At 49.1% G+C, this 23,774-nt stretch overlaps 11 protein-coding genes across 11 annotated transcripts; 4 read left to right on the top strand and 7 right to left on the bottom strand.

Annotated features, from left to right (window-relative positions):
• Positions 1 to 1,449: 1,449 nt before the first annotated feature.
• On the bottom strand, positions 1,450 to 1,990 carry FMAN_06425 (uncharacterized protein; the record flags this gene model as incomplete). The annotated part of the gene is made up of 3 exons (XM_041826794.1): positions 1,450 to 1,518; positions 1,636 to 1,890; positions 1,943 to 1,990. The coding sequence occupies 3 exons, from the start codon at positions 1,988 to 1,990 to the stop codon at positions 1,450 to 1,452; spliced, it is 372 nt and encodes a 123-aa protein (XP_041677822.1).
• A 1,019-nt stretch (positions 1,991 to 3,009) lies between these two features.
• Positions 3,010 to 3,969, top strand: FMAN_06426 (uncharacterized protein; the record flags this gene model as incomplete). Its single annotated transcript, XM_041826793.1, has 1 exon — positions 3,010 to 3,969. One exon carries the CDS (start codon positions 3,010 to 3,012, stop codon positions 3,967 to 3,969), a length of 960 nt encoding a protein of 319 aa, XP_041677821.1.
• Positions 3,970 to 4,210: 241 nt separating this feature from the next.
• On the bottom strand, positions 4,211 to 5,472 carry FMAN_06427 (putative Putative endoglucanase type F; the record flags this gene model as incomplete). Its single annotated transcript, XM_041826792.1, has 3 exons — positions 4,211 to 4,965; positions 5,016 to 5,342; positions 5,400 to 5,472. 3 exons carry the CDS (start codon positions 5,470 to 5,472, stop codon positions 4,211 to 4,213), a joined length of 1,155 nt encoding a protein of 384 aa, XP_041677820.1.
• A 1,719-nt stretch (positions 5,473 to 7,191) lies between these two features.
• Positions 7,192 to 8,658, bottom strand: FMAN_06428 (uncharacterized protein; the record flags this gene model as incomplete). Its single annotated transcript, XM_041826791.1, has 1 exon — positions 7,192 to 8,658. One exon carries the CDS (start codon positions 8,656 to 8,658, stop codon positions 7,192 to 7,194), a length of 1,467 nt encoding a protein of 488 aa, XP_041677819.1.
• Positions 8,659 to 9,368: 710 nt separating this feature from the next.
• Positions 9,369 to 10,517, bottom strand: FMAN_06429 (uncharacterized protein; the record flags this gene model as incomplete). Its single annotated transcript, XM_041826790.1, has 1 exon — positions 9,369 to 10,517. The coding sequence occupies one exon, from the start codon at positions 10,515 to 10,517 to the stop codon at positions 9,369 to 9,371; it is 1,149 nt and encodes a 382-aa protein (XP_041677818.1).
• A 416-nt stretch (positions 10,518 to 10,933) lies between these two features.
• FMAN_06430 (uncharacterized protein) lies at positions 10,934 to 12,010 on the bottom strand (the record flags this gene model as incomplete). The annotated part of the gene is made up of 1 exon (XM_041826789.1): positions 10,934 to 12,010. One exon carries the CDS (start codon positions 12,008 to 12,010, stop codon positions 10,934 to 10,936), a length of 1,077 nt encoding a protein of 358 aa, XP_041677817.1.
• Positions 12,011 to 12,652: 642 nt separating this feature from the next.
• FMAN_06431 (uncharacterized protein) lies at positions 12,653 to 14,508 on the top strand (the record flags this gene model as incomplete). The annotated part of the gene is made up of 4 exons (XM_041826788.1): positions 12,653 to 12,712; positions 12,778 to 13,377; positions 13,425 to 13,559; positions 13,612 to 14,508. 4 exons carry the CDS (start codon positions 12,653 to 12,655, stop codon positions 14,506 to 14,508), a joined length of 1,692 nt encoding a protein of 563 aa, XP_041677816.1.
• Positions 14,509 to 14,635: 127 nt separating this feature from the next.
• Positions 14,636 to 15,877, bottom strand: FMAN_06432 (uncharacterized protein; the record flags this gene model as incomplete). Its single annotated transcript, XM_041826787.1, has 2 exons — positions 14,636 to 15,434; positions 15,489 to 15,877. The coding sequence occupies 2 exons, from the start codon at positions 15,875 to 15,877 to the stop codon at positions 14,636 to 14,638; spliced, it is 1,188 nt and encodes a 395-aa protein (XP_041677815.1).
• A 744-nt stretch (positions 15,878 to 16,621) lies between these two features.
• On the top strand, positions 16,622 to 18,355 carry FMAN_06433 (uncharacterized protein; the record flags this gene model as incomplete). The annotated part of the gene is made up of 3 exons (XM_041826785.1): positions 16,622 to 16,843; positions 16,905 to 17,698; positions 17,749 to 18,355. 3 exons carry the CDS (start codon positions 16,622 to 16,624, stop codon positions 18,353 to 18,355), a joined length of 1,623 nt encoding a protein of 540 aa, XP_041677814.1.
• A 358-nt stretch (positions 18,356 to 18,713) lies between these two features.
• FMAN_06434 (uncharacterized protein) lies at positions 18,714 to 20,684 on the bottom strand (the record flags this gene model as incomplete). The annotated part of the gene is made up of 1 exon (XM_041826784.1): positions 18,714 to 20,684. One exon carries the CDS (start codon positions 20,682 to 20,684, stop codon positions 18,714 to 18,716), a length of 1,971 nt encoding a protein of 656 aa, XP_041677813.1.
• Positions 20,685 to 21,981: 1,297 nt separating this feature from the next.
• FMAN_06435 (uncharacterized protein) lies at positions 21,982 to 23,167 on the top strand (the record flags this gene model as incomplete). The annotated part of the gene is made up of 2 exons (XM_041826783.1): positions 21,982 to 22,204; positions 22,254 to 23,167. 2 exons carry the CDS (start codon positions 21,982 to 21,984, stop codon positions 23,165 to 23,167), a joined length of 1,137 nt encoding a protein of 378 aa, XP_041677812.1.
• Between the last annotated feature and the right edge of the window lie 607 nt (positions 23,168 to 23,774).

Here is a 23,774-nt window from a genome sequence, read left to right as displayed (position 1 = left end):
GGGGCTAATGCACCCCGCACGAGGACTTAGAAGGCCCCAGACGGGAGTAAAAAGACGTCACACGCAGGCTTTACCGAATTGCGGGGTTAGCTATTGCGCTATTTGGGGGCAGATTCGAGGATCAAGCTGGGAAATTGAGCATCTCGATCGAGTTTAGCTGAGGGGATCGTGGTTTTGATGCGTGGATTGGGTGAAATGTGCTGCTGGACTGGGGTGAATGTGGCTGCTTCTTGACAGTTGAGCTATCCCATCCATAATCCATCCACCCCACGTATGCATGCATGCACATCGCACAGACTAGATTTGGAATCGACATGTCTGAGAGTCCACGAGTCAAGCAAACTATCGCTTCCTTAAAGTTCTGACCGACATCGACCACTTTCACTTCTTCTATCGATCCTAATTTGGGTAACTCTGATCAACACTCTTCGGTCGATTTCCGTTATCTTATCGTCGTGGCTGTAACGAGGCTTGCGAGCGTTGGCCACCTTGAGAATAGCTTACCCTGAAGTTTGCACAACTTCAATTGCTTCACAGCATTTGTTGGGAGGGTCCCTTGGCAGTATGGCATGTGTGACGTTGAATCAATTGGTTTGCATATCGCAAAGATTGGTATGTAGTGCACAGTCCAATCAATATATTGGTCTTTTGATGCTAGCTTGCTTACTGATCGTGGCATCTGGGGTCGATGATAAGGACAATGCTCAGTTTTAGAGGATTCGTGCTTGTTTAGATAACAATTTCCTTCCGCCTCTTCTGTCTCTACTACTCGGTCTATGATCTGCTTATCGTATTGAACGTGATCTTGTAATTTATTGTAATTATCTATTACAGATCTATAACCAATGACATCATTATAAAAGATATTCTGCGAACCTATTTTCCCAATATCAATAATATACTGTAGGGTATCTCTAAAGCATTTAGGGCCCTGGCTTGATATAGCAGTATTTGCATAAACCTATAAGGTTACGGGAAAACTCTTATAGATACTATAATTAATTAAATATAACTTTTGATGTCTTAGGTAAATACTTGCTCAAGTCGAGGATAACTTAAGACAGGCCCAGAGAGCTCTACGACATCATATTTACATCGTGCTCCCCAAGTCTTCTTGTATATACTGAGAGTTTATTTAAGGTCGAAGCGTTTCAAAGACAGAAGTACATTCCATAACTATCTGAATCAAGTCAAAGTTGAACCCAGACTCGTACTGAGAGAGCTTCTTCCTGTCAAAAGGGCTAGTGAATCAGGAATCAGGCAGTGCAACCCAGCATCCGGCTTATCCTTCCCAACCGCATAAAGTAAATCGACAAGTCTACCAGGCTGCGCGTACACAAAGACTTTGAAATATGAGCTGATGGGCCTGATATCGAGGTGAGTTCCAGCAGGCAACCAAGCCACTTCATCGAGGCCCATACGTGAAGAGTCAGTGTCGCTTATCGTGACCTAGAGATTTCCATCAGACACATAGAAGCAGTAGTCGACATCTGGAAATCGAATTCCATCAAACAGAACCTGACTAGTTAGAACCTTCGAGGGTAGTCAGACTACATATTTTCCCATATTCAGCCTCGGCGACATATGGACGGACGACTGTTCCGCCGAGAACAGCACTAAGTACTGTGCAGTTACGGATAAAGTACGGCTTCCGAAAGCCGGGCAGTTGATTCTCTGAACTGCTCTAAGGCTGCGACTCAACGAGCTTGTGCTCTGCATGGGGCCGATGTCGAACTCGGTTATGGCGTTTGCGACACCAGAGTTGAGCTTTTCAGTAGCGATTTCAAGGCCGGCATCTGACCATATCAGACCGGTATATGGCTTACCCAGAGCTCGAAACATGTGTGCAAATCCAGCAGGGGTGTTTATACTGAAGACCTCAGTGAATAGCTTCCTTGAAATGATCAGTATAATGAAAAAGAACGTAGGTACTTTTACTTACTGGGGCCACACTGGTGTACCCCGAAGCTGAGTATTCTGTACTGGCCATTGAGCCAGATCTTCAACTGGCCACTGATGCACATGAAGTCATGGTGGATATGTTTGCGATAATGAGTTGGCACAGGAGCGGGAAAGACTTGGCCGCCGCTTGTCAGAATGGTTAACTTACCACCCATTTTTGTCCCAGTGAGAAGGAAATGAGCAACTGAAGGAGTGCCAGAGACGTAGACCATGTCTCCAGATAAGGATCTGAGGATATATGGTTCTTTAGAAGCAGCGGATTCTCAAGCTACTGATGGCGGCAGTACCATGCGCTCTGCGGTTAAAGTAGAGAGTTAAGTTAAATACGAGATGTAAGCTTTCTGGTTTCTTTTGGCTGGCTGATGAAGCCTTTGATTCAGGTCATTCATATCGCGCTGGAGTGTCAATTATTTATCGTATACCGCTCCTGCATCGTAAGTGAACCTGGGGAAACCAAGCACACGAGATGCATGACAATGCATTGTAACGTTAGAGTTGTCGGATGCAGGGTTTCCCAGAGTATCTATGCTCAGATTAACTTCGTCATCGGTATCGGCGCCTGCTAAAGGAGCGAAATACGGCACCTACAGTCTCAAGGTTAATGAGCTCTCTCAGAAACATGTCCAACAACATCGCCATTAAACGGAGGTTTAAGACCGTCTTGCTCGGTCTCGGCCTTCATATCGGTCTTTCGATTTTGTGCGTGCCGAGCGAAACCAATAGTTGGCCAAAAGTGTCATATCAGGACCTTGCTCCGGCACTTATAGCCCGTTATTGCGGGTCACGAACGCCTCTTCCACAACGGTAGTCATTTTCGGGAACCGAATTTGGCCATAGTCACTGTTTCAAGGCTGAACGGTCGGTGTTTTGTGCTCGGCTGCCGCTTACTCATCGTCGGATGTCGGATAAGGGCATCATGATATATGTGAAGCCTGGATATATGAAGACGAGAATCCGAATGCGAAAACCGAGAAAGTATGTCATATAGTAGCACACAAGTCACAGCTTCTTACGATAACAACACAAGTCAATCAAGCATCCTCCAAAATGGAACAACTCTCTTCAGTTCCCAGTTCAATTGCTGAAAGCATTGAGCCAACCTTGAAGATTTACCTTCCGCTTCTCAACAAGAACTCGACTGCCATCAAATCAACTCTGAGAAAAACGTTCTCTTATGGCCCAAACCCCCGGAACAACTTGGATATCTATTATCCTGCCAGCAATCCCACTGGGGCTGGGTGCCCTGTCTTCATCTATACATATGGAGGCGGCTTTACTCGAGGAGATAGAGCCTCTGAAGATCATCTACTTTACCGAAACCTTGGACATTTCTTTGCCGAGAAGTGCGGGTTCGTCACTATCATTCCGGACTATCGCCTTGTTCCAGAGGCGAGGTTTCCTTCCGGTGGACAGGATATTGAGATGGTTGTGAAGTGGCTCATAAACAACATTGAAAAGATTGGAGGTTCACGGCCAAGACCGTTGTTCATGATGGGAAACTCTGCTGGTGCCGTTCATCTCTGCACATTCTTGTTGCACCCTTCGTTTGCTGAGCTTCGCAGCAAGATCACAAATGACAGTGTTACTTTCCCCCTGCGGCTGAAGGCTGCTGTCTTTTGCTCTATGCCGACGTCCTTCCGCAACCCTCGCCCTTATCGAGCTCCTGTTCTTGCAAGATACTATGGAGAAACAACAGAGCAGGATTGCCCCCTCGGACTTCTTGAGGCTTGTAACAAGAACAAGACTGTCTCAGATGCTGCACCTGGGGTCCAGTTCCTTCTACTGTATGGCTCCCTCGACCCTGAAGATGAGATTCTGGGTTGCAACAAGGAGTTTATTGAGTTATGGCGATCGAGTACGGGAAGCTCGGGTGTAGAGCTCCAAGTTCAGGTTATGGATGGCCATAATCATATCTCGCCTCCACCAGCTCTCGGTACCCATATTTCGAGAGAAGAGGTCTGGGGTTTTAATGTTGCTGGGTTTTGCAACACGGCTGCTCGAAGTTGAGACGGGATCTTGATCTCAATTGACCCTGGTGTGAAAGGAGGCAATAGAAGCACCTAGGGGTCAAGAGTTTAGGTGGGAATATTCAGGCACTGAGGATGTAGCAATTGACCTCCATTCTGCTAAATATGTACGTGAGAAATAGATATATACAGTTGAACCATTTCCTCGAGCATCATTCTACCACGCTTTATCCAACTAGGACATTTCGATATATAAATCAGCGACATACGTCAACAACAGCTTAAAGAGCGTTGATCAGGGCGTTGAAAGCAGCCTTGGGCTGGTAGTTGCTGTCATAGAGGAGAGGGTTGTCATTAGGTCGCCATGAGTCCTTGTCAGAAACACCCCAGACGGTGATGCCGACACACTTGGATACAGCAAGGCAACCGTTCATGACAGTAAGGAAGTCGTTAGCACTGGCACCTGCAATATCAAGCTCAGTGATAGCAATCTCCTTGACGTTTGAGGCAGCAAGGGCTTTGAGAGCATTAGGGACGCCAGAAGCTGGGTTCCAGCCGCCAGGAGCAGCAAGATGGCCCTGAGAACCAATGCCATCAATGGGAATACCGGCAGCCAACCACTTGTTGACGTGAGCGACCATGCCGTTGGTCACCTTAGCGTAGTTAGCAATGTCGAGGTTATAGTCGTTGATGTAGAGCTTGGCGTTGGGATCAGCGGCACGGGCAGCGCGGAAAGCAATTCCTACAAAGTCCTCACCGAGAACTCGGCTGAAGACACTGTCGCGGAGGTTACCGTCCTCAGCGAAGATCTCGTTGACAACATCCCACTGGAGGATCTTGCCCTTGTAGCGGGTGACCATGGTCGTAACGTGGTTCTGAATGACCGATGTGAGGGTGGAGCGGTCGTTGATGTTCTGAACCCACTGAGGCAGCTGGGAGTGCCAGAGGAGAGTGTGGCCACGGATGAGCTTGTTGTTCGCAATGGCGAAGTCAACGACCTTGTCCGCACTGGTGAAGGTGAAGGAGTTTCGAGAAGCTATTCATCATCAGATCTGCATTACTTCTTTTTGGTGAATGGAACCTTACGCTCAATGGCATCCCATTTCATGCTGTTCTCACACGTCACTTGGCCAAACTGGGCCTTGACAATGTTGATCAAGGCAGTGTTGCTCAGATGGTAGTGGTCGATCTCAGTACCAAAGTACTGCTTACCCTTGGCCTTGAACTTGGCGTCGAGGCCAGTTCCGCCAGTGCCACCAGTAGGCTGAGGAGTGCCACCGCCCTGAGTAGTTGACGAAGGCTGGGGCTCAGATCCTCCAGATCCGGGAACGCACTGATAGTACCAGTCGTTGATCTTCTGACACGTAAGGCCACTTTGGCAAGTTGTAGGACCGGTCCAACCATTGCCACCGCCTGTGAGAGGTTTTAGCTATCGAGCATCGACTCTTCTTCCGAGCTGCTGTAACGTACACTGTCCCCAAACGGGAGACTGGGCTAGGGCAGACGCGGGAGCGAGAGCGAGGAGAAGTGAAAGAGTATGCATCTTGACTAATCTCAGTGAACTGATGCTTCGAAGCAGTACATACTGTCTGAAGATATCGAACGCAACGTCAAAGGGTTACTCCCATCCTTATATATAGCTTTAATATAGCATCTGATATGGCACATTCGACCCCGGCTCTATATAATCGTGAATCCTGACCAATCCGATCGACTCATCGTGTTTTGCCGGGAAATTGGCATGTCTGGGGTTATAGAGCCTTATGTGCGGAGAACCAAGCTCCGAAGGAGGCCCATTGAGGAAATGTCGGAGCATCGCCAAGTTTGTCGTCAACGCCCTAAACAGAAAGCTGCGATGGCGTCCCCCGCAAATATGGGTCGTTGTTTAATTGTGCAGCGGATAATATTGTTTTCAGATCGAGACCTACTACAAATGGGGGAGGGTTTCTTAATGCGTGCTGATATTATGTCCCTTTCTGGGACTAGATGCCAAGCTGGGGGCTGCAACATCAAAATTGTTATTCAGAGGTCTGCGGGGAATGGATCTTGAATTTAGCCGATCACTGAACGTCTTCCTCTATTGTTTGAAGCTTTGCTGGATTTGACGTATATTGGCAATATTGTAGCATGATCCGATTAGCGAGCACGGCAAAGACTCCCGATATTCCGAATCGTTTAATCTGCCTATACCTAGCTCAAACTAGCCACGTAACGGATCACGAGACACTTACCGAGTAAGTTATTGTAGACGATAGAGTCGATATGTTTGTGACGGTTGTCTCTCTGGGAATCTACACCTGTCCAGGCGAGCACCTTAGATCGAGGGGAGTTAAGCTTACTTGGCTAGCTCTCGCCGTGGATGATCGTAAAGCTGTCCAACGCAGACCAATACACTTTCTTACCGATTCTTCAAGCGTCAACGAAGTGCCATGTCTCTTGCCGAGCCTGCCCAGAGATGGGGTTAGGTTGCATCCGACTCCAACGCAGGATGCGGAGGATGCTATATGTGAACCGATTTGGCAGAATTGGATCAGCTCGTCCGGCTAATCACCGACAACCCTTGGAAATCTGACATCCACGTGGTGGTATGACTGCTGAGATCTAGGCGGTCCTATGGATTGAAGCCAAGAGCTGGACTTTCCATGCGCGCAACTTGAAATGCACTAGGGGTAGCAAAGGAGGGTGTGCATGAATGTTGATCCTGCCCCATGTCACTTTTTCAAGCCAAGGGGCGAAGTTGTGTGCTTGTGGTCAGACTGCCTGGTCGATGGCAAGTCACTGAACTCAATGAACTTGTTGGATTATAGACGATGTGACTCAGGGCCTGGATAATGCTGTTCATAAGTTAGACCGTGAATGATAAAGAGCTACACCAAGATAATGGAAGTAGATTAACAACGTGAGAGTAACTATGGTTTTGCTATATAGTCGCAGCTGAAGGGCTCGGTGGTACCATGTATATGGTCTGATGTTGAAATGCTTACATACTCTGCCGTCTCCGCTTCAGATGCCCACGATTAACTTCCCGCTGACTCAGACATGTGTCACTTCACACCGACTCCACGATGGAACCATAAGCATGAAGCGTGTAATGCGACTGGTCAGGACCTCCTCTAATTGCTTACAGGCGTGGAACGGTAACATTAGATCTGTTACTACGCTAACATGAGTTCATCATGGTGAATCTGGTGCAGAGCGACGAAAACAAGTTGGTGTTTACTAAAAGGAAGCGAAAGGCTATTCTTGATACATGAGACTATGATCACAGGTACTCCAATCCCGTAGAGATATCTCCCCATCTCGCGCCAGCCATATCCGCAAAATAATTCGACTTGGGACTCCACAAACCCGTGCCGCCCTTGGGGAACACAGAGCTAGCAGTCTTGAGATATGTCGATGAAAGGCTCATCATTGGCTTCACTGGCATACCACTTGATGAAGAAAGACGAGGGACCACGACGCTGGTCTTGCTCTGTGTCATCTTCTTCAGGATACGAACAAACAGTCTCGCGCTGACGTCTGCACCAAGTGTCCACGATGCATTCTCATAGCCGAACATGAAAAGCAGGTTTGGGACATCCTGAAGCATCACGGTCTTCCATGCGAACTTGTCGGCGACGTTGAAGGGAACGTCGTCGACGCTGAACTGGATACCCCCGCCAAAACGAACCTTCAGACCAGTCGCTGTGACGATAAGGTCGGGATGTAACGAAGCTCCAGACTCAAGCTCAATGCTCTTCTCGGTGATAGTCTTGATCTTATCCGTCACGACATTCGCTTTACCCGAGCGAATAGCCGCGAAGAAATCGCCATCCTGACTAGCGCAAAATCTTTGCTCCCAGGGATTATATCGAGGCTTGAAGTGAGGGTCCCAGCTGACGTCGGGAGGAAGATTCTTGATGGTGACGTACTTGATGAGCTTCTTGGCCAGACCTGGGCAAGACTTGCAGAACACGTTGGTAAGATAGCTTCGGACCAGCCAGAGAAGTCTGTTGAGGAAGAGGGCGATGCTGGCGGGGAAAACAGTCAAGAGAAGACGTGTGAAGAAGCTGCTTGATGGGAGAGGGAAGATATAGCCTGGGCTTCTCTGCAACATGGTCACACGCTTGGCTTTGTCGGACATGGACGGAAGAATTGTAACGGCTGTAGCTCCACTGCCAATGATGACAACCTCCTTGTTGGTGTAGTCATAGTCCTCGGGCCAGAATTGAGGGTGGATTACCTTGCCTTGGAACTTCTCAATTCCAGGAATCACAGTCTGAAGAGGGGTCTGGTAATCATAGTAGCCAGTACCGAGGAGTAGAAATCGGCTGCGGAAGGTAACAGGCTTCTCATCACTAGGTCGCGTAACCTGAAGTTGCCATCGCCTCTCCTTAGAAGACCAGTTGGCTTCTGAAACAGAGTGCTTGTAGCAAATATGGTGGTCAATACCAGTCGATCGTGCCGACTCGATCATGTAGTCCTTGATCTTGTCACCCGGTGCGAGCGACTGGTCATGCTTCCAGGGGCTCCATGGGAAGCCAAAGGTGAAGATATCAGAGTCGGATCGAATGCCAGGATACTTGAAGAGATCCCATGTGCCGCCGATGGAGTCGCGGCCTTCGAGGATGGCGTAGGTCAAGTCGGAGGGACCTTCTGTTTGGAGACGGTAGGCGGCGTTGATGCCGGAGATGCCAGCGCCGATGATGATAACATCAAAGGTGTTGGGTTCTTCTGATTGTGGTGCCATGTTGATGAGTGTTGTCTGAGTAGTTTGTGTTGTTGTTGATGCTGTCCACAGTGGACGTTGAAGACCTATTTTGTACGAAGATGACAATGAAGGAGTCTGAGTGATTTGCACTCCGTTGGATCAATAAACAGTCCGCGGGCAGACGAAAGATAGCAAGCCTCGGTACTTTAACGATAGCAATCAGGGTCTCGCGTCACAGCTCCTCGAATGAGTAGCTAAGTTCTGGTTAAGCTTCCGAGTCCAACAGGCGACAATATGAACCCATCCTTCCGCCCCCGCGGGGCCCGTCTCCGATAAAGACTCAAATCTTTCATGACAACTAATTAGAGGAATAACGTCATGCTTGGGCTTTGACTGGGGGGCGAGCCAAAGTGTTGATCGCAAGCTAAACTCCATACAGAAATTTCGCGTTGAGGGTTCTCGAGATTGTGGGGTAGCCTCGGCATGCCCCCCAGTGATCGTCTTCATGGGGGGGAGACGCCAAAACTATGTACTACCGAGAGAATCACGCGACGGACGAGGCAAGACTTGTCAAATCTGCAGAGCTGATCATCTTGGCTCCGAAGAGGGGTAGATCACTAAAACAAATGACGAAATGTTTCGAGGCTCATTAGAAAATTTACATGTGAAATTTGTTGAGCTATGTAGATCTGGTAGAAACTTCGATATCATTCTGCCTCTGGCCCGCGCCCTCCATCACGAAAAAGAGATTATGCATAGCTTCGTAGATTCAACCCCGCACAATGGTTCAAGAAACGCCTCGCATGCTCAGCTGCCTTCTCTGCCTCGGCTGCAAAGTCAATCCTGTCGCCGAGCAGGATAATGTCATGAGGGCAACCTTCCGAGATGTCCAGGTACATTGGCCAGCCATTCTTCTTGTAGCGTGCGACAAAGTTGGTGATGTCGTCGCATAGAACCTCGCCGCCGCCGGCGTTGACGTAGACTGGGAAAGGCTTCTCAATCTGGAAGGGATGGCGTAGAGGGGACAGGTATGGACTGGCCGGGTCAATTGCGCCAAAGCCAGAAACTGTCGTTGCGCCCCAGCGCGCAAAGTGCATGTTGAGATAATCCGTCTTGTAGTTGGGTGATTGAGTCGCATCTTGTTCCAAAGCACCAGCGACATCCGTCCAGGGTGACCAGAGCGCCATTGCGCGGGGAAACGGGACCTCGTCAATTTGACCGTACTCATGAATGTAGCGGACCAAGGCGAGAGCCAAGTTCGCGCCAGCTGAGTCGCCTGAGAAAATAATCTGGTCGGCAGGAATGCCTCGTGTCTTGATGAGATGAAGATATGCTGTAAGTGCATCCTGAAGAGGAGCGGGGAACTGCCCATTCTTGCTGCTGGACAGTCGGTAGTTGGGCGAGCAGACATGCGTAGCACCCATATGCTTAATGAGAGTCTTGGCTGTGAAGCCAGTATCTTCATCACGACCATTGCCAATTACATAACCGCCGCCATGAAAGTGCAAGACGACCACCATCCCAGGGTGAACGATGCCAGCAGGCGGTGGTCGCGCCGGCGTCCATGTCATGCCCAATTGCGCAGGCTGAACCGTGTAATCCGAGCAGATTCCTCTGTATAACTTTGGCGATCGTGGAGCGACGACTTCGAAGCGGTTCTTCTCTTTGCCCTGGTCAAACCTCATTTTGTCGCCTGATTTGGTGAGAGACCAGTAGAGCAGCAAGAGCCGGACAACGCGGACACGGACAGCTTGGTTCAGCGTCCATTTTCTGTTGGGTCGAAACCAGGGGACGAGACAGAGCGAAATGTCGAATAAAAAGCGCGAAAGAAGCCATGGTGTGATTACAAATGCGTAGGTATAGCCAAATGCTGTTTTGAGTGTGCTTAATACTGCCATGATGGATGAGTCGTTCGTGTAAGTTGCTGAGGCTGTTGGTGATTATTAACGTGGAGGAACAGCGGTAGAGCGACGCCGCGGGACCCGGGGTCTTTAAGTAATTCACCTGCCTCGGCCACCGAACTCACAGCATATTCCCGGCCAAAGACAGAGTTACAATCAACATTTTACTGATAAGTGTCATTTTTTATTACATGCAATTGTATCCGTGGGGTGATGCGACGTCGTTTTCACTGTTCAAAATGTTGGCATGGCGCCCGAATGAGTTCTGTTCAGTACGAAGTATGACGGTCGCATTTACTCGTGAGCGAGTCTATCAAAGTACAAAAAAGCTTCTAAGCTCGTAATAAAATGACGGCTATTGCCAAACTACCTATAAGCCTGCTAGATACAACCCCCACCCATTTGTTTTGTTCTTAATTGCCCGCTGTCTTGCCAACGGCATCGCGAACAAGCTCTTGCAGCCAAGTTGGCCATCCTCTAATGCCAGAGATAACATCCACGGACTTGGGAACAATTAATTGACCACCTCGTCGGCTCTTAATCTGAGCGACAACCTCCTTGGCGATATCATCAGCAGTCAAGAGACGAACACCGCCACGCTCCAAGCGATCGACGAAGCCCTCGACAAGAGGTGTTCGGACAAAGTTGGGATGAACCACTGTCGTCAAGACATTGGGAGCCTTGTAGAAATGCTTGATCTCACTGGCTAGCGACTCGTGGAAGGCTAGTGCGCCAGCCTTTGTAGCAGAGTAATCGGCTCCTGTGGCGAGGGCGACAAAGGATGCGATACTGGCGACAGTGATGACATGGCCCTTGTTCAACTGGATCATGCGCGGGAGGAATTGTTGAGTGGTGTACCACAAAGCCATGAGGTTGACACCCATGATCTTGCGCAGGAATGACTCTGGCATCTTGAGAATGGGCATGGGGGAAGTGATGCCAGCGTTGTTGATGAGGATTGATGGGTGGCCGAGTTCTTTGCGCACTGCGTCGGCAGCTTCAGCGACAGACTCAGTTGTAGTAACATCGCATCGATAAAAATGAACGCGCGAGTTTGTCTGAAGTTGCTTTGGCAAATCTTGAACATCGAAGACAGCGACACGGATACCCATAGCAGAAAGCTTCTCGACAATGCTCAGGCCAATGCCGCTGGAACCACCAGTGACAACAGCGATCTCATTCTTCCAGTCCCAACCAGAAGCGGCTGTCATTCGCCATGAATTATGAGCCATGGTATTGAGGAACCGGTTGATGGTTCGAACAATGCCCAAGCTGAGCCATACGTATAGAACCTTCTTGACGATCGTGAGCTCCAGGGTATGTGAAGCATGCTCTGGGAGCTTGGCGGCGATTGAGGCGAGGGCATTGCTCACGGCGTCGGGTGCAAAAGTTGCAGCGGCGAGCAATGAGCCAGAGAGAAGTGGTGATAGAAGGAAGTTGCTCGCATTAGAAGCGTACGCAATAACGGGAGAGTAAAGCAGAGAAGACATGATGATTTGCACAGGGAAGAGTGATGATTGAGCTTGGTCTGTGAGTCTGAGCCGAATTACTCGATTGCACATGCAAGCAAGCAAAGCTGCCACTCAATACATCTTATACAAACTAATTAAGCTCCAACGCCTTTCTCTAGCTCCATCGTCCATATCACAAGTTGGCAAAGAATGAAGCCGATCACGATGTTGTTGAAGCCGAGGCTAGATTCGCTCGACCAACGACAACTCTTGCAATCGCAAGCTTAACCAGAACAAGCCACAACGACGATCTTTTCCCTTCTCTCCGCTGATTCCACTCTCTCAACGGCACTTGACCTCTGTCGCGTCCCCCTCGCCCCTGTCATCAAACACAAGACAACGCTAAACCCATGGACCTTAAACCCTGTTTCCAGCTCGTTAGCCCAGGTCTCTTGCGGGGTCTACCTCTCTGAACCGAGACACTAATACGTCCGTGCCATGAGAAGAAACACGCTGCCCGCCCTGAGTCTGCGTTGGCTATCTTCTTGTCTCCATTCTTCCCGCGGGCTCCGTAATTTCGTAATCGCAATTTGTTGCCCTTCCCCAGACTCTCCATCCCGTACAATCAGCTCACCCACGTTTGCGTGCTCTATCAGGATCTACTTCCTATCTTAGCCAAAGATGGTATTCCCAGGTCGCTTTAGCTCAGGTTGTCTGCGGTGTCGCCAGCGAAAGGTCAAGGTGAGTAATGCTTTCGTTCTGATTGAGCGATATCTGTTCTGTTCTAATCTGTTATCTATGCGCAGTGCGACGAGGGGAAGCCGACGTGTCGACGATGCTACAACTACGGGAAGCCATGCCTTGGATATACCGACGAGTTTCATTTTAGACACTCTGCGCCAAAGGGGAGATCGCAAAGCACTTCTTCCAACACCTCGCGCGCGTCAAAGGCGCCAAGTATAGCCAGTGCCAGCACAGCGAGTCCCCCGCAAGATGAGAAACCGCCCGAAAAGGAGCCTCCGAAGCCCAAAACACGGCCGTTGGAGGCGCCCATTCGACGGAGATCTGTAGCCATGGTTCGACACCCGACACAATCATACGATAACATGTCGCTCTGCTATTTCGTGCGTCGCTTTGTGTCGCCCGATGACGACGATGGATTTCCCGGCCATTTCAGCTTCCTACCGAGTTTGTTCGACCACTACAAGGACGGCCTCATCGAAACAGCGACATTGAGCGTTGCCCAATTAGCTGCGTACAATCATTTGGGCAATGAAGAACTTCGGACACGGTCTTTAAGAAATTATGGACGTGTTATCAAGGGCTTGCAGCAGACTATCCAGTCTGACGACCAGGTGATGGACGACAAAGTCATCGCTACCATTCTGCTTCTGTGCACGTACAAGGTAAGTCTCACGCGGCATCAATTACTTCACTTCTGACTCGATCATAGGACTTTAGTGGTGAAGGATTAGGTGATCCGAATGAGCATGCTTCGGGGCTTTTTTACCTGCTGGAGAAACGAGGGCCAAGTCAGATTGGTACACGAAGAGGAGCCGAACTGTTCCTGCTTGCTCTGCTGCGACTGGTAAGTCACGCGACAAGACAATCACATGCCATGGCACTGACTCAAATGATAGCAAATCTATTCATTCTTGCATGGCGATGATGCATACACCGACCCCGGCGCCATCGCCACCGTCATCGGCATCTTCGATCCTCTTCTTCGAGCACTGGCCATGATGGGACGGACCCTATCACTTCGCCATCGTCTGTGCCGACTTATGCAGTCAGATCCATATCAGCCACAGGGCGCCAGCCCCTCAACAGCCTCACAGAGTAGTACCGGTACAGAAGACGAGAGGATCCTGATCCAGGAATGCTTCGACATGCTCGATGCCTTTGGCTCCTGGGACATCGAAGCAGCAGAGTACTGGCAAATGACCTTTGAGGGTCGCGGCGTTCCAACGACCCTTGGTGAGATGAGCGCTGGTAAGATGCACTACGACGCTGAGACGGCCTGCATCATCATTCTCGTCCGATCAGCTCGTCTCATCCTACTTCAGACCATGCTTCTCTACCAGACTACATTGATACCAACGGAGGATGACGATGGGTATAGTTACAATTCATGGGCAGAAACCGTCCCCTTCCTTGAATCCGATGTCCGCAAAACCGTCGATGACATGCTCGCCGCCGTGCCATACGCACTGGGCGATATCGACCCGAGCGGCATGCCAGCGACCATGCTCCACGACGGTGCGGCGGCCATCATCATTGTTCACTCGATTAGACTTGTCACACACTGTGTTTACACTACGCCTGGACAGACTGAAAGGGCAGCTCATATCCTTGCTAGATTGAACTCCGCTATAGGAATCAGGTCAGCTGTCGGATTTATCCCAGGTGGTGATAACTATGGGGTACAGCCTTTTGCGACTCTTTCGCCGCCTCATATGTTAATGTCACCGGGGCCTATGGACTGCACCGAAGAGAATTTTGTTTCGCCTGGCACCTCGGGCTTGCTTTCATCTTGATACCAGCATTTGCACACGATTTAGGCCTGTATTAATACGTACATGGATAGTTGTCTTTCGTTCTCAAATTGGAAACCCTTACCGTATTGTCCCAAATGACCTGATCTCCTCGTGACTCATGTCCGACTTACTCAATCTTTAGTGACGAGCTGAAAAGCTCCATGCGGTCCAGCACCATGGCATCTCTTTCCCAAAGATGCCGCAACGCTGGGTAGATTGGTCCACCCAGAATCGTCCACCAAATCGTGTTGAAGCAGATGACGACTCGACTGGGAGCTCTTTGAGCCGAGTAGAGTTGGTAGCCGGTCCAGATGGCCATCGCTAGGCAGGTGCAGTATACATCCCATCGCAAGAACGAGACTACAATCTCCCTCGATTGCATCGCAGAAACGGGCGGGTTCAGCAAAGCCAGAGTCGGAGGATTCGTCAAAGATGTGAGGGCGAGAATGTGATGTCCGGAAACATTGTCTGTGAGGTCCATGGAAGAAGCGAGGATTGTCCCAAATACACCTAAGTGTACTGCAACTGTCAGAGTTGTGATGAAGCGATATGCGCGATTCATAGATTTTCTGCACGCCCTCGGGTCGATATGGGCAGTATTGTTAGCCTTGCCCCGACGAGACCAACAGACCAAGCGGGATACACGCTGAATGGCAGTCTGGTACAACGGAAAAGGTTGCCAAAGAGCCACGACAATAAACTTGGCTTCCCTTGAGACATCGAAGACCAGCGGCAAGCACAGACCAATGGTAGGTACAATGTAAGATATAATTGTCGATATCGGGAGGAGGCTCAGGTCGCACGGATCGGCCAGTAGATATGCTTGTTGGGGGATCGTCGGTGAGAGGAGCAGTTGTAGAGTGAGATATATCGGAGCGATGATTGTTATCGTGACGGATTGGAAGATGATGCCGAATGTTCCAGTCCTGTGTTCCAAGTCAGCATGAAGCTAGCCTTCAGGTATTGAATCTTCATCTTACCAGCTCAGAATTGTTCCACGGTTGCCAAATCTCAGTCCTTCAAGAGCTATGAGATACCAAGCACCACAGAACTGCGCCGCCAAGTACACAAAAGCTAGAAGAGCCTCAAGGTCCATGCCCTTACTCTCAGGATGCCTCTTGAGCCCTTGAGCGAAGAACTCCAAGAGCAGCATCACTGGCTCGTCAACTGCCTGATAGCCCGTGAGTTTCCGAGAGATGGAATCTGACATGTCCAAAGGACATAACGAGCTTCCGTCGGGCGACTTTGCATTTGTGATGCAGTCTCGAACAGCGTCAAAGAAGCCGTGACGGTATGAAGTCCCCATGCTAGCATAGCCTCCTAAGAGGGCACAGCTCAGTACGAGGCAAACGATAGACTTAGGTGCCATTGGAAAGGTTGCTTGTGAAGATGTGATGGCGATATTGCAGAGCCTGATAAATCTGCTCAACTCAACAAGAAGTCAACAAAACTGAAGCGTCTCGAACCTCAAACATGTTGGTCTTTTCAAGTCTCATCTTTCCTCTCATCTCTGAACCGAAAAGAAGTCCCGTTCATGCTTCAGCTGTAAAATGTTGGGAGATCCCCATCTAGTTTCGGCCTAGGTTGCGAAAACTCCTCATGTTTCGACGATGGTGTTGAAGGGAAAAGAGAACTCCTCGCACATGTGAAGGGAACCTGATCGACAATAACATCATTTAGAACCGTCCGCGGAGCCCATCTCCACGTGCTGCTAATTACGAACCCGTCTCTTGGGCTTGATGCATCTTAGAAGTTATAAGCGAGCTGCTTGCTTGATCCAGTTAGGCCTTGTTGGTGGCTCGCATGCTAAACCCATTCAGGTTGCTTTTGCGATATTGATCATCGACGGTGGATTCCTATTGCAGAGTGGCATCTGCGCTAGTCACCAGAGGCACATGAGCGCCTTCAGTTGATGGCTTCAATGAAGATAATCATGCCATGGAAATCGTTGGGTTTCGGGGAATTTCATATGAGATTCTTACCCAGCCTTTAAGTCTTAGTTTTATATGCCAGGTTTAAATCATCAGTTCACCATTATCAAGGTCTACTTATCCTTTAATGAGTCCCGCAACGGCTAGGTTCTGAATTACACAAGTTTTGCAGCCTTTTCAACATGGCTGTCGTCTCCAAGCTACTGGGCTTTCCCAGCCTGACGTTAGCCGCCGTCATCGAGTCTTTTGTCGTGATTAAAGTCTTTCCAGATTATTACGATTCAAAGAGTCACTTGGCTGCGGTATTCACTATATTGCTCGTTAATTATGCGTTCGGGATCGTTTTCTGGGGGTTTCTATACCCAGTCTTCTTCAGCCCCCTCAGACACATTCCTGGTCCAAGAGTACGCTCATCTCTCCCTTCAGTCTGTTCCCGAAATCAATCTTATATGAACGTTTCAACAGGAATATTTGAGCGCCGCTCATCGATCTATCGCTGTCAAGGACAGACCATCTGGCGATCTCTTTGTAGATATTGCGAATCGATATCCCGGTGAAGACCTACTTACTCTCAACTCATTCAGAACTCACATCCTTGTGACGAACCCTCTACTTCTAGCTGACCTCCTCGTTCACAACTGTTACGACTTCACCAAACCGAAGAGAATCAGCGCCTTCCTACGACATATTCTCGGCGATGGTCTCATTATCGTTGAAGGCGAGCCTCACAAGTTTCTGCGCAAGAACTCAACACCAGTCTTCCATTTCCGACACATCAAGGAGCTGTACCCCATGATGTGGGAGAAGAGCCAGTCGCTGGCTCGGGCAATACAACAGGATATGACCACGTCGAGGTCATCAGTTGTCGAGCTCAACAGTTGGGCGAGCAAGGTCACACTCGACATCATTGGCATTGCTGGTCTGGGTCGCAGATTTGATGCCGTTGAGAAGAAGAAGGATCCGCTCGCGGAAATCTACGAAGGCTTGCTCGAGCCGAGTCGAGAGAAGCTCATCTTTTCTGGCCTGGCACTGGCCGTTGGTTTGCCATTTGTTCGTCTCCTTCCTTGGAAGATGAACGAAGTCTTCAACTATCTGACCGGAACGTTGAATGAGCTTTGTTACCCCATGATCCAAGAGAAGAAGACAGCGATTCTCGAGAAGGGGGATGACCACTTTGACGTCTTGTCGCTTCTCATTAAGTCGGGCAACTTTTCGGACGAGGCTTTGAAGGACCAGCTTCTGACCTTCCTGGCGGCAGGGTAAGTGATGCGTAGCCACCATCAATAAGGGCATAGCTGATCTTGTATAGGCATGAGACTACCTCATCTGCGATAACCTGGGCGTGCTACTTACTCACCAAGCATCCAGAATACCAAGCCAAGCTCAGAGAGGAGGTCAGAAACGGCGTGCCAGAGGATCTAGCCACCAACCCGACAGTCGACCTCGCTGGTATCCTCGAGCAGCTTCCCTACCTAAACGGCATCATGCACGAAACACTCCGACTTTACCCCACGGTTCCATTGACGATGCGCCAGGCCATCCGCGACACCCGTATCGGTGACCAGTTTATCCCTGAAGGCACAGATATTATGGTGTCAATCTGGTACATAAATCGATCAGAAGCTATCTGGGGTCCTGACGCCACAGAGTTCAAACCTGAACGATGGATTACAGATGACGGGAAGCCAAACCAGAATGGCGGAGCTAGCAGCAACTACAACTTCCTCACCTTCTTGCATGGACCTAGGAGTTGCATCGGACAAGGGTTTGCGAAGGCAGAGTTGCGATGCTTGTTAGCTACTATGGTCAGGTCGTTTGAGTGGACGTTGTCTATGGATGATAAACTTGTGATGCCAAGGGGAGTGATTACGATCAAGCCAGAGAATGGCATGTATTTAGATTTAAAGGCTCTATGAGCTGCATTCAGCAAAGACATTCACGAGGCTAATGATGTCATGTACTATAATTCTATCTTTTCTACTTCACGCTTGCGTGCCTCGGAAATATGATAAAAAGCCACCAAGCAGTAATATTGCTACTCCTAAGGGATCCAAGAAACCTTTGGACCTTCATCCTAAGCAATGAAGATATTTAGGTAATATAGCCTAAGCTTAGGGGATACTTTACGAACTTTGTTCGGCATAATCATTTCAAGTCTAAAGTTTTCTAACTGCCCGTGGCCCTCCTTGGAATTCATGTATGACGAGCCCTTCCAACGACCTCTAACACATCGTTAACGGCCCAATACCAGCAGCTATGATCATTGGCAGCCTCTCATATTGAATTATCTGTGAAGGTACGATTGAGCGACATCTCTGAGCTTGACAGGCTCTTGTCTCCAAGCGCCGCTGGCCAATGTTCTACATCTTCCGCCCACGGCAACTGCTCCTCAATGCTCACATTCAAGTAACAAGTCGTATCCTGGGGAACACCCCGTCTCACTCTGAACATGAGGGACAGGTTCGCTGTGAGAGATATCGTGGTGGAGATGGTTTTCATGTCAATGTCGGTGAATTCAACATCCATCATCTCATCGCGGTCTTGATCACTTCCAATCATGCACCCAACTTGGATGCCATGAGGCCTTTCTATCATTCTGGTGTGTATCGTGAAAGTTGGAAGACCGCTATTTTCTGCAATTGGGCAAAACATGATGCTCGTTTCAGGTAGAGTATTGGTGCGTTCATTGATACTCTCGATGATATGAGGATGGGGCCGCAACTCGGGCACTAGTGGTATAGATTTATCAGCAGTGTCAGCATGTAGCTTGTAATAGCCATTATTGATAGGCAGTGAGCGGAACTGAAGTGGTGCACGGTGGTGGCTGGTTTGAGCAGAAGCGTATGTGCCGTTCGATGGCAAGTCTAATGGTACATAGGCCCTCACGAGAATGGTTTCCGGAGGATCAGCAGGTGGTCCTTTCTCTCTACTCTCAGAATCAAATTGTCTGAGAGTGTATTCTGATTCATCTGGAGCTCTTTCTTCGTCGCTCTTCAGTGTCAGTCGTAAAGGCATCAAGCGAACCTTGAACCAACGACATCTGTGTCCGTTTTCGACCCTCTGATAAGCGCCAGATGCCAAACGCTTGATAGGGATGCCAATGTAGCCGTCTTTATTCCAACATCGTAGAACTGCAACCAAGCACATTATCTTGATCCCCTTTGCGTCTCGTCTTGCGGGTGTGATAACGAGTCCATGATCCACTGCCCTCATGTTATTCGAGAACCGCAGTGTGCCGACAACATCGACCCGGTCGATATCTCCAAGTTGCTTGGGGTCAGCTGGTAGAGAGCAAAGCCGAACTACCACTGCCGAAAGACTGATATCCTGCTTGATCAAGTCGTATTGCGGCACGTGACTTCGGGAAATATCTCGAGGTGCCCTTATGTCATGAGAGTCTCTGAAACAAGCGGGCGATGGAGCTAGTAACCCGAGAAATCGGAAACCTCTCGTTGATGCTCCCTCATTTGGGGAGTATCCACAATCTTCGAGGGGTTCTGTGGACCAAGCGAATAAAGAGTCATCGTTTGTTGCCTTCATAATTTCGACTTGGAGGCGGTAGAAAGCTTTGGGACCTTCGCCGTAGATCAAGGGCATGTTAACATCGAATAGACCCATGAGAGAGTAGGCTTGGTCCTCTAATCTCGTGGTTTGCCGCATTGATGCCCACGACATTATCCCAGCGATGCTAACATGTGACCAGGTTTGCTTCACCAAAGTAGCTACATCAATCTTGGTGATATCTGAGATAGTGGCGCTGAGACTGGCCTTAGTACCAATCTCACGCCAGTCATCAGCGAGAAAGATAACTTCGTGCGGCGCAAGGAGCTCCTGGAGAGTCCACCCGCGTGTGAACCATCGACTCTTGCGGAACTTCGAGTCCGACAATCTTGGGTTCTCGGTGGAGCTGACATCACTCAGAAAGACATAGCACGCTGCAGACTTCCGATACCACTGGAACATTGAGTTGATAGCCTCTGATAGCTCTGCGCTAGACGTCTTGTCTATGCAACAGGTGTCGATCCAGCCGTACTCAAATCCCTCAGCTTTCGCCTTTGCACAAAAGTCAACGATCTTTCTGTAGCCTTTTGACTCTTCTGGAAGAGGGCTCAGCCCGCTCATTTGCTGCAGTGACACTTCTTCGGACGTCCATACGTGCGATAGGATCGCATATGTTGGTATTGAGCCTCCATGTTCGCCCGTGAAGGACTCTAACTCAAGAGTTTCGACGTTGATAAGTCGCATGGTTGACAAATATCTTAGCGCGCTTCGCCGGCTCCGAAAGTCGCGGGAGCTTCTAACGAAGAACTTTGGGGCATTTCTTATGTGTAACTTCAATAGAGGGCAGATCAGGCTGTGATTGGCAGCTCTGATCGCCGGGTTGAGCATGTTAAGAGGGGATAAAGAGCTTTGTTGCTGTGTGCTGACGCTAACTCAGGCAATGAACTAAGGATTTAGACAATGTATCGCGCTATCGGGGCTGCCTGCCAGAACAACTTTATCAAAGAGCCCGTTAAGCTTATAATAATTTACCTTAATATCTTCATCAATTAGGGAGAAAACTCATCAAAAAGGCCCCTAAGCTAACAATGATTTGCCTCAGTATTTTAATCTTTAGGATATAGGTCCGAAGGGTCTCCCCTAACCGAAGTCACAGCTCCCGTCCAAGCTTCGGGCGCTGGCTACCCTGCAGCTATCCGCCAGATCCACAACTGTTGTCGCCGTGTTTGGTGCTGTAGATCAATCCAATTAACATTCAACAGGATTAATTAACGACATAGCACCAATATGAGCAACATTTGCCCCTGACTGCCGCCCTTCGCTGATTATGAGCACATTCCTCATTGTTCAGGCGAATGACCCCCAAGGACTTCAGGTGTGAATGACGTCAAATTAGCTCCCTGCTTTGGGAAAACAGACATCTAATCAACATTTCCACAAAAGGCATAGTGCATGCTGTGCACAGGACTGACAACCCGCTTACACTATGGTGGGAGCGCATTCTATGCATCTGAATGGCTCGAGCATCACTGGCAGGTCCACGGCCCCGTTATATTAAATTAAACCGTCTTCTTCTTTAGGAAGATGCTCGCTGAGTTTCTCTCACTATTTCATCCCTCTTTGATCTCTAGTGCAGCTGACGAATCCTTTGACTGTCAGCACTTACTGTTGACTCAACAAATGACCTCGATTTGGCATAGTATCTGAGTAAAGTTCCGTAGCTGAGCTTATTCGAAATGAGTCGTTGTTTCAATCATGACGCTGGATTTCCAGTTTATATTGTGGTTCTTATCTTCTATTGGCTCTTGCTATACATAATCCTCATCCGTCTGGTCCGTTCGGCACATAGGCGTTGCTTTTGGCTTAATTCAACTAATTTGCGGATGAAGGTACGATAGATGTTTCGGATCTGAGATGCCGAGTCGAAACATATATAGATATGCGTTTGCCAGTCTCAATGAAGATATCTCAAGTATCAAACTACTCACAGTTGCCTTCAGTCTTCACTTGTAACTCTCCTTTTGACACTCCAAAATTCACGATGAAGTTCATCAACGCGCTTCTTGTTACAGCCTCACTCACCCTGGCCCATCCGAAGCCTCACAAGTCAGACCGGGCATTATATTTCCTCGATAGCGACCCCCAGGGCGCCTCTGTTGTCTCAATCAGCATTGCCGAGGATGGCTCGTTCGGTCAGCCACGGAGGACCTCTACCGGTGGAAGGGGTCTTATCAGTAACAACGTGAATGGCACTGTCACGATGGGTAAGTGAGACTATATCAGCCCCGACAAAGTCGCTGACAACAAGACCAGATCCCCTGTTCTCTCAAGGTTCCATTGTCGTGAGCGGAAACCGCTTGTTCACCGTCAACGCCGGCTCTAACACTTTGGCCGCTTTCCATATCCCCAAGGAGAACCCAGCTCGCCCAGTTCTTCTCGGGGAGCCTGTCGATACTGTCGGCACAGTTCCCAACACAGTTGCCTATTCTCGCAAGAACAAGCTTGCTTGCGTCGCCAATACTGGAACCAAGCCGGGCGTCCAGTGCTTCACGGTCTCAGACTGCGATGGCTTGAAGCCCCAGGGCAGTCTCAAGCCTCTTCCTGTCCTTGGCCAGACATCCCCTCCAACAGGGCCTCCGAACACTGTTTCCAACATTCTCTTCAACCCTTCTGAGACGGCTCTCTTCGTCACCATCAAGGGCAACGGTATGGAGAATGGTTTTGTTTATGCTTACAAGGTCGAGGATGGCCGTGTGAGCGAGGAAGCCGTCAAGTCACAGCCCAATAACTTACCAGTTGCTTTTGGGATGAGCTTTGTTTCCGACGCCTCAGCTGTTGTTTCCACGCCCGCTTATGGCGCAGCATTCGTGTCCATCACCGATGATCTCACTGTACTCACCAAGACCAATATCACTGTCCCGAAACAAATGGCCACTTGCTGGACCGCTACTTCCGCTGGCTCTCGTTCTGTCTATCTACTCGATGCCGCTGTTCCCGACGTCACTGCTCTCAACACAAAGAATATGGCTATCGGACGTACTCTCCATGGACACACTGCTGGTAAGGGCAACTTCGATGCCATTATTAGTGGCTCCAAGCTCTACGTTCTGCAGGCTGCTCCAGCAATTGCTGTTTTTGACCTGAAGCATAATTCTTATGGTCCAGAAGTGATCGATCTGAGTGGACTTGGAAACCGTGCTCCTTGGACTGGAATGGCTGTTTACTGAAAGGTTTGATTCACAAAGAACCAATGAGGATTGGAACCCAAGGCATATTCAGCACGGATGTCTGATTCATGGGAACTATCGCCTTTTAGCAGCAAACTACTTGGTTGTTCCATACTTGTATTTACTTCAATTCTTCGGTTTTGATCATAGAAAAGCACACGGCCTGACTCGGATTGAGTTGGATCCCCGAGCTACTGACTGATAGATGTTTCAGCTCAAATTATGGATAGAAATTCTTAACATGCCCTTTCTAAAAGAAGCTTGTGTCTTAAAACAATTTCTGCATTCAGTGTTTGACTGGAATAGAACTTTCTCGTGTTTAGGTTGGGCCTTTGCTTCTCAGAAACCTTTGCTGCAAAGCACTGCATGGGCTTTAAAACAAGAAGACTGATAGTAGATCTATCTTAAACACTTACAGAACCAGGGTGAAATTAAACATATTTTACTAGATTTAGTGAAACTTGGGGTATAGTTTTCTAGACACTCTGACGCAATGTGAGAAGCTTTCCAACTCCAAGTGGACGGGCCATGGACTCGTATTGAACAACAAAACGACACTAGATACTCGTGGGATCTTGTGGCCAGAGAATATCGTAAAGCCGGGGCT

This window comes from Fusarium mangiferae (assembly GCF_900044065.1).
Source record: "Fusarium mangiferae strain MRC7560 genome assembly, contig: FMAN_scaffold002, whole genome shotgun sequence".
NCBI classification, from domain to species: domain Eukaryota; kingdom Fungi; phylum Ascomycota; class Sordariomycetes; order Hypocreales; family Nectriaceae; genus Fusarium; species Fusarium mangiferae.
The sequence above is the reverse complement of the archived record's forward strand: the minus strand, read 5'-3'. Positions and strand labels throughout refer to the sequence as shown.